We start from the raw sequence: 11,003 nt of genomic DNA on the forward strand, positions 1-11,003 counted from the left end.
CACTGCATTTAATTTTTACAATTATGGATCAAATTTGCAGTATTGGAAATCATAAAGATGACATTTGTGATAGAAGAAAAAAGAACACAAACATTCTCTTCTCTGTGTTGCATACATTGTATGCAATGACTTTTGTAATTGTGAAAAATCCAACAACTATTACACTTAACTCATAGCCAACATCACATCAAATTTAAGATATGCTCATTTTTTGCTTTCTCTGGTACAAAATGTACAACATATGCCTTGGTATTAAGTGGTCAATGTTCAACATTTCATAAACTCACAAGTCTATCCCCCCAGAATTATTATAAAAATTCATTTCAGGCAAATAGATTGTGCTATACTATCAGCTTGCTTACTTCATACATATGCATAAGACAAAAAGTGGCAACTGGACTTGAAGAATATGGAATCTGTAATAATAGAGGCTTAGGAATGACTGAGGTTTGATTTTGATCACAGATGAATAATAGGGGGCCCATTTGACACAGCCAACACCAGGACTCGAAATACTTTTTTCTGTATACCTGCACTGGTGCAAGCAACATTAGAAATTACCTGCACCAGACAAATTTTGCTTGCACCACTCAGAATTTATTAAGTATGGATCATACTAAAAACTGTTCAGAAACCATTGCTATTATTTCTTTTATACTTCATAGGTGGTAACAGTCAATGCAGCTAGTAAAAATCAACATACACCTACATCAGAGTTCATCATAGTTGAGTCATCAATATGTAGAAACCCAGTGCATGGACCAGTGCAGGTTAGGTGCAGGTAGACACCAGAAACACCTGCACAGCTCCAATTTCACCTGCACTAGCCTGCATATGCAGGTGGTATTTCGAGCCCTGCTGCACAGTGCAAACCCTAAAGATAGAGACTATGGGCAAGTTGCCATCAAGCCTCAACATCTATGTTCTAGCATGTCTAGCCCTTGCCTAACAAACAGACAATATCTGAAACAGTGAGTGTGTCAAATACATCTTCGGCTTTAAGTACTTTAGAACATCTTATTTCAAATTGCAAAGGAAGACTTTACAAATCAATGTTCAAATAAGCCAAGATAGTCGATCCTTCTCAAAAACATTGTCTTGCTATATGACATATCTTCAACATTGACAACATCTTAAACACTATGAAAACTATCATTTATAATATACAGAATAATATAAAGGTGATATTTCCTATGTTATTTCTTTCTGTTTAAAACTTTCTGAGTTAATGTAACTAAGGCTTCCCTCTCAGGGGAGGGAGCTAGCTGTTGTATCTGCCGGACAGCCTCCCTGCAGTACTGCTCTGCTAGTATCCTGGCCTGTTGTAAACTGTCCGTCTGTGGAGGGAAGGAAAACAGTTGTTGGAATTACATTTTAACACATTACCTGTCCTTAGTGCTGAATTACATTCACACTAACACACTAACTACCTGTCCTTAGTGCTAAATTACATTCACACTAACACACTAACTACCTGTCTTTAGCGCTGAATTACATTCACACTAACACACTACCTGTCCTTAGTGCTTAATGACATTCACACTAATACACTAACTACCTGTCCTTAGTGCTGAATTATATTCACTCTAACACACTAATTACCTGTCCTAAGTGCTGAATGACATTCACACTTGCACACTAACTAGCTGTCCTTAGTGCTGAATGACATTCACACTAACACACTAACTACCTGTCCTAAGTGCTGAATGACATTCACACTTACACACTAATTACCTGTCCTTAGTCCTAAAATACATTCACTCTAACACACTAACTACCTGTCCTTAGTGCTGAATGACATTCACACTTGCACGAAAACTACCTGTCCTTAGTGCTGAATTACATTCACTCTAACACGCTACTTACCTGTCCTTAGTGCTGAATGACATTCACACTAACACACTAACTACCTGTCCTTAGTGCTGAATGACATTCACACTTGCACACAAACTACCTGTCCTTAGTTCTGAATTACATTCACACTAACACACTACCTGTCCTTAGAGCTGAATTACATTCACACTTAAAAGACTAACTACATGTCTTAAGTGCTGAATGACATTGACACACACTAACTGTCCTTAGTGCTGAATGACATTCACATTAACACACGAACTAGCCAAATTACATTCACTCTAACACACTAACTACCTGTCCTTAGTGCTGAATGACATTCACACTAACACACTAACTACCTGTCCTTAGTGCTGAATGACATTCACACTTGCACACAAACTACCTGTCCTTAGTTCTGAATTACATTCACACTAACACACTAACTACCTGTCCTTAGTGCTGAATGACATTCACACTTAAAAGACTAACTACATGTCTTAAGTGCTGAATGACATTGACACACACTAACTGTCCTTAGTGCCGAATGACATTCACATTAACACACGAACTAGCCAAATTACATTCACACTAACACACTAACTACCTGTCCTTAGTGCTGAATTACATTCACTCTAACACACTAACTACCTGTCCTTAGTGCTGAATTACATCCACACTAACATACTAACTACCTGTCCTTAGTGCTGAATGACATTCACATTAACACACTAACTACCTGTCATTGTGCTGAATGACATTCACATTAACACACTAACTACCTGTCCTTAGTGCTGAATGACATTCACACTAACACACTAACTACCTGTCCTTAGTGGTGAATGACATTCACACACACTGACTACCTGTCCATAGTGCTAATTAACATTCACACTTACACACTCACTACCTGTCCTTAGTGCTGACTAACATTCAAACCATTGCACTAACTACCTTTGTAACTGCTTCCCTGGCCAATTCCACGTCTCCTGGTTCACTGAACCTCCTCATGATCATGGCATTCAGCTCTGGATACTGAGAAGTGGTGGGTAGAGTTAGGTATAGATTTATCCAAGTATTGTTCATGTATATGATACTTAAAAACCAATGGCTGCTTACTGTTAGTATGCATATGTATGTGTCCTGGTCATCATCTGAACACAGATATGTGACTCAACGCTGAAACTATGAGACATACAGTGTGCCATTCATATACTAAGGGAAGATGTTATGAATAAAACAATACCACTTGCCTTCTGTTTTGCATTTCTCTAGAAATCTAATCAAGTGTTTTCACCTAGCGATAAGGCCTAGGAAAAAAAAGTTGTGTTTCTTGTTTCCCTACCTACCCCATAAAACCTGCTGACCCTAGTCTTTTTCGAGGTGGATAATGGAGACACATAACTTTCAGTTAGAGCTTTTATTCAGCCTGCTGCATATTGAAGTAAAAACGCTGCTTGTTCTATCTAATGAAGGATAAATGTATCTATTATGCACAATATTCAAGTTTGACATTAAAAGACAAGTGTCCTTATGCATTTCAGCCTACTTTGTTCAACTGTAATATGTGTCACTAGAGTTTTTGGCCAGCCTAAAAAATTGCAAGAAAAAACAACAGATAATCCCTACATACTGACCCTAATTTTTTTCAGGACTGAAACAGCGAACACAATATTTTTTCCTATGCCTAAGGAGTTGAGCTACATGTGTACCTTTTCTGCAGCAAACAGTACAGGAGCCGTGGCCAGGCCCAGTTTCAGGTCCGCTGCTGTTGGTTTTCCCATCAGCTCCTCAGTTGACATGAAGTCCAGCATGTCGTCTACCAACTATAAACAAACAAACAAACAAACAAACACATAGGCATTCTTAACTTCTGTTTATATTTTTGCCAACATTTGTTGCTATGTTGGTTGTTTGGATTGTTAACTTTGGATTGTGAACAAAATAATTTTTTTCTTAATCCATTTTGTATTTTATGTATGTTGATTGTTTGCTTATCCAACTGCTGCCTACCCCTGAGTCATGGGTCCAAGCAGCAGTATAGATGCTACTACTACTACTAGTACTTCTTCCATGTAATTGTTTTCTATCTATATGATCTATACATTCTACTCCTTGATCCAAATACAATGAATAAGGTCAATGAAATACAGGGAAAACTTTTGAATGCCTCCTTCCCATTAAATAAGACTTGGCCTGAGAAGGGATGAAAAAAGGATACAAATTTTGGAATGAAACTTGTTTAATGTACCCATGATTCTGGTAGGAGGTATAGAAGTTTAAAACAAGAGTGTAGCTGGCTTTATAGAAAGACAAAAGAAAACAGAATACCTGAAAGGCAATGCCCAGGTTTTTCCCATACTGGTAAGCAACCTCCTGTACATCCTTAGAGCTCCCAGAGAGAACAGCCACCTGAAAAAGTACAAAATGTAAATGAGCTTTATATGTTTGTCTGTATCTTTGTGGGTCAGCCATTACCAGCACAATCTGCTTAGGCTGACCCAGTGAAAAGATTTTGTTGTTGTTATTTTTAATAAATACAAATGCAAAAAGTAGTTTATTCCATTATTCTAGCAAGATAATAGTACATGAGTTGTAAGCTGCAGATTACAGCTTTAAGGAATGCTACACATATGCATAATAAAAAACAACCTTACAATAAGTTACATACAGTTTTCAAGAGAAGTACACAAACAAGACATGGTACAGGGCTGTATCTAGGACCCATCCTTTCATACCAATGCTCAATGCTATGCCTGAAAAGTATCAAGTATATCAAAACCTCACTCAACTTTAAACTAAAACTTTCCCGATCGGTTAAGTGGGTAGAATATGCACTTGTCCAATCAGCATTTTCACTTGCCCAGGGCAATGGGGCCAGTAGACTTGTCAACCCTGGTTTGTGTTAGACAGACTACCTTGTTCCCCTTCATTAGAAAAAAACACTGGTCTTATCTTCTGTACTTACTGCTCTACAGCTGTGAGCCAGTAGACTTGCTGTTTTCTTGAAAGTTTTCTTCAGATAGTGGGCAAACCTCTCATCTTCGTCCTCCTTAGTGCCTAACTGCATAAACTCACCTGGAATAAGATCAGATATTAGAAAATAAAGAAGTATTCTACTTATCTTAATCTTAACTCATTTTACCTTGTACATATACATGTACCAAAAGGACAATCCCACCATTCCAGTATGGTCAAAAATACAAATGTATATTAAAGTCTAGTGCCTTGTCTTTTAACGTTTTGTTGGACTGGTACACTCCTAACCATACTTGAAGTGGTTCTAAGATACACTACGAATAAGAGGTCAAATAATTAAAAAAATAGCACCTCTAATACTAGTAATTGTGAACAACAAGCTCAACTCTGAATCTATATAAAACGCAATATTGCTTCCTTCACAAGGCTTCAGAACACAGTATTTTTCTGCGACCCCCCAGAGTCAATAATGTTGGGATAAAAAAGTAGTGCGGCCGAAATCTGGAAGCCCCTGTAAACACTGTAAGCGAAAGACAGCGGGGCATGACCTTTGCTATATAGTAGTATAATGAGTCGACTTATGGATCGTATGTATAATATCATGATGTTTGCCCATTTGGTGTATCAATGCGCGTGATCTTTACAGCTGACTTTCTTGGTGAGTCGGCTGCAGTTCCACATGACCCCATTTTAAAGAGGGCGTAAAAAAATTCAAAACCAGGACTCACCCCTGACCAGGTCCTCAATGACCTGAGACAGTAGGATGACGACATCTTTGTTTCCAATGGCAGCCAGAGCCATGGAGGAGACAGTGAGTATGTAGTCTCCTGTAAGAATAGCCTGGAGAGGGGGATCCCGGACAAAAACAAGTTTAAACCAACTTCTTCTAGCTTCTTGTGTAAAGGTAATTTAATCTTGCAACCCTCTTTCAAAGTAAAGGCAACCAGTCTTTTCCACATTTGCAAGGATTATTATGTAACCTTAGAACAAGTCTGTGTCCTTTGATTGCTAATAAGTTAAACACACGTGAAAAACATTAATTGTCCATTATCAACAAGCAATTGCTACCAAGGTATTATTTCTTCACGTAAAAAGAATACGTTTAAATTCAAGGATGGGATGGAATTAAAACTCTGATTTCATTTGCGGACCCAGTGTCCATTCTGGCATAAATGTGGCATAAATGTACCTGGTGGACTTGAGCTTACCACTCTCTTAAACTGTGATTTATGCTATACATAGGTATGTAACTAATTATAGCATTATATAGTATAGGAAAATTCCCTTTTCACAGAAAGTGATCAGAGCTAACATTGCGTACCTTTCTCTGTCCGTGAAGATAACTGACACACGCCTTCCCTCTCCTGGTGTCCGCCTCGTCAATGACATCGTCATGTACCAGACTGGCCGTGTGGATCATCTCCGCTATCATGGATATCCTTCTCTGGGAGGGGAGCGCCAAGCTGGGAGGGGAGAGGTATAAAGAGATTTAGATAAAAATAGGATACTAACAGTAGAAGCTGCTTAATTGCGTGGCCTATTTGCCAGTGAATTTCGTGCAATTATTCGGCTAGTGCAATAAAGCGAAGTTATCTAGCTGGACCGCACCGGTTTGGTATTTGGGGATTCCGTGCAGTTAACAAAAGTGTGTGTTAATCCGTTGTGCAATTAACTGGCTTCTAGTGAAATTAACTGGCTTCTACTGTACAGGAAAATTTTGCTACTTATGCTCCTACCTATGACATACATGTACTTACCAAGTTATCATATAGTTTAGCTGGGGTTTTATTATAAGGGGTGCAAATTTCTTGGTGAGTCGCAGTAAGTGATATAGGCGCAACTATTGTAGGGGGGTCAGAGTTTTCAAGAAATTTAAGTTAAAATGGTGCATTCTAAGGTATCCTGAGTGCAAAATTACTGACAGAGAGGTCAGTTAAGACACAAATGACATAGTGGCATCCCTGGTCAATCAGAATTTCATGCTTGTCAGAGGATCTGCTCCTCAGTGTATGGGTGTCTAGTGCGTCCAATTTCTTGTTATTTCAAGAAAAGCAAATCCAAATGATGCCTGGATGCATGCTTTGTTAAAATCCTGCGAGTAATCCCCAAAATACTATTTATTCTATTGTGGACATAGTATACATATAGTATATGTATACTATCATACAAGACTTGTGATCAACTGCACAGCAGCATTTTGAGCACTGTCAACTCAAAGATTGACAAGGCACAATTCAATACTACCACTGTACAGTAATACCAAGAAATACAGTAAAAATACCCAGGTTTGCGTGGTTCTAGACCCACCTATTCTCAGCGGCGCCATGGTGAAAGTTGCAGGCACGTGACATCAAAAGCACTACCATTGGCCGGAAAGCCTTCCCCTGTCCGTCAAAGTAGTAGTGTGACATGTCCCGTAGTAGGCTGCCGTAGGTGGCTAACTCCTAAAAGATCAATTATAAGAAGAAAGTCTATTTGCAAGTTCTTGCCCGGAGGGTAATTGTAAGTACATGGTGGCAACATAGGAGACATGATATGACATTGAACAGAGATAAACACTATTGTAAAAAAGGGGCTACAAGAATGCTAAGATAATAAATTGACTATTTCTAAATGGGTTCTATCTATAATGAAGGATAAATGTATCTATTATGCACAACTTTGACTTTGACTTTGAAAGACACTTGGTGTCTTCATGCATTTCAGTTTATTTTGTTCAACTTTATTGCAATACATGTATGTCACACCAGAGTTTTGGCCCACTTAAAAAAAATTACAAGAAAAAAATAAATAATCCCTACCTACCGAACCGAACCGAGCACAATATTTTTTCCCTAGGCTTAAGCAAGGTTTTCTGGAAGAAATTTCATTTTGCCATCACTTAAAATTATCTATGCATAAAGTACACAAACCATCTTTATGTCGTTGTACAAGGTGGACATTTCTGTAGATACAAGTTGGAAGGGGTCAGATGGGGTCATCGGGTCCAGGCTGGATTTCTGGCTACTGCAGAGACTAGATGTACATATAGACCTGGAAAATAAGCAGAGTTAGTTAAAAAAAGCAAGTCTATAATGATCAATGTCTGTATTTTATGCCTTTCCTCTTTTGGAACTTTGATATACAATAAAAGCATTTTGAAACTTGTAAGCTGTACATTTGTTGCTTATTGTATTAACTGCACAAGCTAGCTATAGAGTGTTAAAAATAAAAACAGCCATTTTTTTTCCTTTTTGAACATGACCAATTGGCAAGCCAGGGTTGGACAAGTCCAATTTAGCTTGATTGTCCCGGGTATGCAAAAGTGCCGATCAAGCAAGCGCATGTCCTATCCCACTTGCCTGATCTGGCTGGTAAGATTTTCCATGGGTGCGATTTTGACAGTCCATAGTTATTGCATCAAGTATTGGTCAACACAGAAAAATAGAGCGGCCAATATATGACAATAATCATCAAAGAATTCCATCGCTGGAAGTGAAAACACAGACTTGAGAAAAATGTCATTTAAATTTCGGGCAAGTGAAAAGTTGGTACGGGCAAGCAACTTTTTTTGATGTACTCGCCAGATAGGACAAGTGAATTTTTGAAAAGTTGTCCAACCCTTCCAGACACATACTAGTACACATTTAGGAAATAGGAGTGCACATGGGAAGTAGGGGTGGGTACCGGTACAGAAAATTCAGGTACAGGTCCGGTTCAGGTCTAGGCCTGAACCTGGATCTGGACCTGATTGTCTGTGAAAACTTGCGTCCTCAACTCTAAGTAGTAGCAGCCCTTGACACATGAGAACTGAAAATTTTGGGGTGGACTCAAAGTGGTCGTCTTGAGACCAAGTATGACTGAGGAATCTTGGTAGAATATAATTCATACTCTACTATACTTCACTCTTGTTATTTCATTGGACATTTTATTGGACCGGTAAGCCCCCCAAAGTGTGAACTTCCGATATAATCTTTTCATTTTCTAATCGGTCCTTAATCCGGCCTACTGATTTTTTTCAGGTCTAGTTTTTCTGGACCGGTCTAATGAGAAAAAGTGGTTTTGTACCGGCATACCATACGATACCCACCCCTTCTGGGAAGCAAATATTTGAAGATTTACAGTACCTGATATGAGAAGTTGTAGTCCTTAGATGGAGGAGAGGTCTGCATATAAGAGCCTGACTACCTCTGCAGGGAGACAGTCTGCCTGGTCCAGCTAACAGCTTCCCTTGAGCCTGTGGTAGTGATACAGTAGAAGCTGTTTAATTGCACTCCCCATTTGCCAGCCAATTTCGAGCGATTATCCGGGTGGTGCAGCAAAGCGAAGTTATCCAGCTGCACCACGCCATCACTGGGTTTTCTGATACCATGCAATTAACAGAAGTGTGCGGTTATCCGCAGTGTTATTAACTGACTTCTACTGTATTATAATTGTACATCTATTGTTTGTAACTTGTATGTATTGTATAGAAAATTTCAAATAATTCCACACAGAGGTTTGTAAATAGTCTCATCAAGTTCACAGAGTCTTCTTCATTGTAAACGTAACCTTCTTTAATTTTTCAGTAAACGTTTCGATCACCATCTGTTGCCTTCATCAACTTACAAAATAAAACAAATACTATCGGTATGATATTTCTGTAGTGTCCACTACAGCGATGCATAGTGAACAGTTTAGCTTAAATTATGTCAAATACAGATTATGTTATCTATGAAAATAGATACTAGTAACTAAGGCCTAGGAAAAAAATGTTGTGTTTCCTGTTTCAGTCCTGAAAAAAATAGGGTCTGTAGGTTGGGATTATCTTTTTTTCTTGTAACTTTTTTAGGCTGGCCAAAAATCTACTTGTAGTGCGACATATCACAATACAGTTGAACAAAGTTAACTGAAATGGTATGCAGGTATGATGAAATGCATGAGGACACTTGTCTTTCAAATTATTCAATGTCAAATTCTCTGCACTTTTTTTGATACATACATTTCATCCTTTATCAAATAGGACTGAGATTGGAGAAGTAACTTGTTTTTACTTCAATAGGAAGCAGGCTGAATAAAAATTATAACAGTAAGCTATGTAACTACACTGCTCACCAAAAAAAGTCTAGGGTCGGCAGGTTTTCTAGGGTACGTAGGGTTAACAGGATTATATTTATACGACATTTTTTTCTAGGCCTAAAGGAATGTTATGATTCAAGGATCTTTCGGAATTGGATATCAAGATCCGACATTCCACATAAACAAGAATGTAGAAACAAAATTGATTAATCAAGAAACGTAAACATAAAATTGGCATACAGACGTTCCCTTACGCGATTTAGATAAGCACCGCTATGTTTCGTAAACTCACGTGTGTTGTGTAACACACAACTTCGCAAGGTCACTATTCCATAACATACCGTCAAACTTCCAACCTTGGTATCCACTGTTCTTGTGTGAATTTGCCTTGCCTGCCTGCATAATCTTCTTAGCGACATCGTGCAGAGATTGGAGTCCTTCACGACACATAGTTGCGGAAATATGGGCAGAAATCTTTGCCCCTCCTTCCAAAATTTAGCGGAGGCCGCCATGTTGCCGGCGAATTCCGGAAGCACGTAGTTCTACTTCCGGTGTTCCGTAAGCAATGATTGCGTAATGTCCATTTCAAGGACACCGACGTGGACAGGTGTATGGCCAGCGATTTTCGCTAAATTAAGGATGGCAGAGGCATCGTTTTACGTTTAAGCTGTAGATGCTAAATTCAGGCACAAAACATCAGGACAAGTCGTCAACCCCCTCTGGAGTTATTCCCTTTCAAAGTCTGACTTTAAACAGGTTCCTGCAGTGCCAAACCAATCCGCTAGAAAGCAGTAGAAGCCCCAAACATACCCCTCACTCTTTATCTTCAAGCAGATCTTACGATGGCATAAGATAGTGCCAAACTGGCCAAGGAGTGTAGTCAGCCAAGAGGTGTCCATTTGCCATGTAGCCCCGGTAGCCAAACACACTCCTAGGCCGGTTTTAACGTTAACGTTACTCCTCTGGTAGCTTTTTATACTATTTCATTACTAACGCATGCGCAGGATCTGCTTGGAGATTAACTTACTCTCGGCCTCAAGGGCTATCTCGTTAACATTAGCACTAAAACTCATGACCATAGCATGTTCAGAACTTGAGACATCAAACCCAAACGTTCCGCTGCAGTAACCATAACAACACACTAGGGGCCTAAA

The 11,003-nt window shown here is 39.0% G+C and overlaps 2 protein-coding genes across 2 annotated transcripts; both read right to left on the reverse strand.

Annotated features, from left to right (window-relative positions):
- Positions 1 to 214: 214 nt before the first annotated feature.
- Positions 215 to 7,251, reverse strand: LOC118403358 (decaprenyl-diphosphate synthase subunit 1-like). Its single transcript, XM_035802063.1, has 8 exons — positions 7,120 to 7,251; positions 6,134 to 6,275; positions 5,541 to 5,652; positions 4,802 to 4,911; positions 4,165 to 4,245; positions 3,546 to 3,659; positions 2,788 to 2,868; positions 215 to 1,337 (listed from the first exon to the last, which is right to left on the reverse strand). Exons 1-8 carry the CDS (start codon positions 7,221 to 7,223, stop codon positions 1,197 to 1,199), a joined length of 885 nt encoding a protein of 294 aa, XP_035657956.1. The 5' UTR covers positions 7,224 to 7,251; the 3' UTR covers positions 215 to 1,196.
- Positions 7,252 to 7,703: 452 nt separating this feature from the next.
- On the reverse strand, positions 7,704 to 10,410 carry LOC118403500. The gene is made up of 3 exons (XM_035802225.1): positions 10,191 to 10,410; positions 8,919 to 9,028; positions 7,704 to 7,845 (listed from the first exon to the last, which is right to left on the reverse strand). The coding sequence occupies exons 1-3, from the start codon at positions 10,359 to 10,361 to the stop codon at positions 7,704 to 7,706; spliced, it is 423 nt and encodes a 140-aa protein (XP_035658118.1). The 5' UTR covers positions 10,362 to 10,410.
- Between the last annotated feature and the right edge of the window lie 593 nt (positions 10,411 to 11,003).

The sequence above is a fragment of the Branchiostoma floridae genome, chromosome 16 (genome assembly GCF_000003815.2).
Source record: "Branchiostoma floridae strain S238N-H82 chromosome 16, Bfl_VNyyK, whole genome shotgun sequence".
Taxonomy (NCBI): domain Eukaryota; kingdom Metazoa; phylum Chordata; class Leptocardii; order Amphioxiformes; family Branchiostomatidae; genus Branchiostoma; species Branchiostoma floridae.

Excerpts from the sequence above, each read along its gene's own strand:
- LOC118403500 (XM_035802225.1), bottom strand. The coding sequence starts at position 10,361 with ATGGCGGCCTCCGCTAAATTTTGGAAGGAGGGGCAAAGATTTCTGCCC. Across the intron at positions 9,029-10,190 it reads CCAAGGTTGGAAGTTTGACG|GCTCAAGGGAAGCTGTTAGC; the intron begins GTATGTTATGGA and ends TCACTACCACAG. Across the intron at positions 7,846-8,918 it reads ACTACAACTTCTCATATCAG|GTCTATATGTACATCTAGTC; the intron begins GTACTGTAAATC and ends CTTATTTTCCAG.
- LOC118403358 (XM_035802063.1), bottom strand. The coding sequence starts at position 7,223 with ATGTCACACTACTACTTTGACGGACAGGGGAAGGCTTTCCGGCCAATG. Across the intron at positions 4,246-4,801 it reads TGGCTCACAGCTGTAGAGCA|GTGGCTGTTCTCTCTGGGAG; the intron begins GTAAGTACAGAA and ends GTACTTTTTCAG. Across the intron at positions 1,338-2,787 it reads CCAGGGAAGCAGTTACAAAG|ACGGACAGTTTACAACAGGC; the intron begins GTAGTTAGTGCA and ends TTCCCTCCACAG.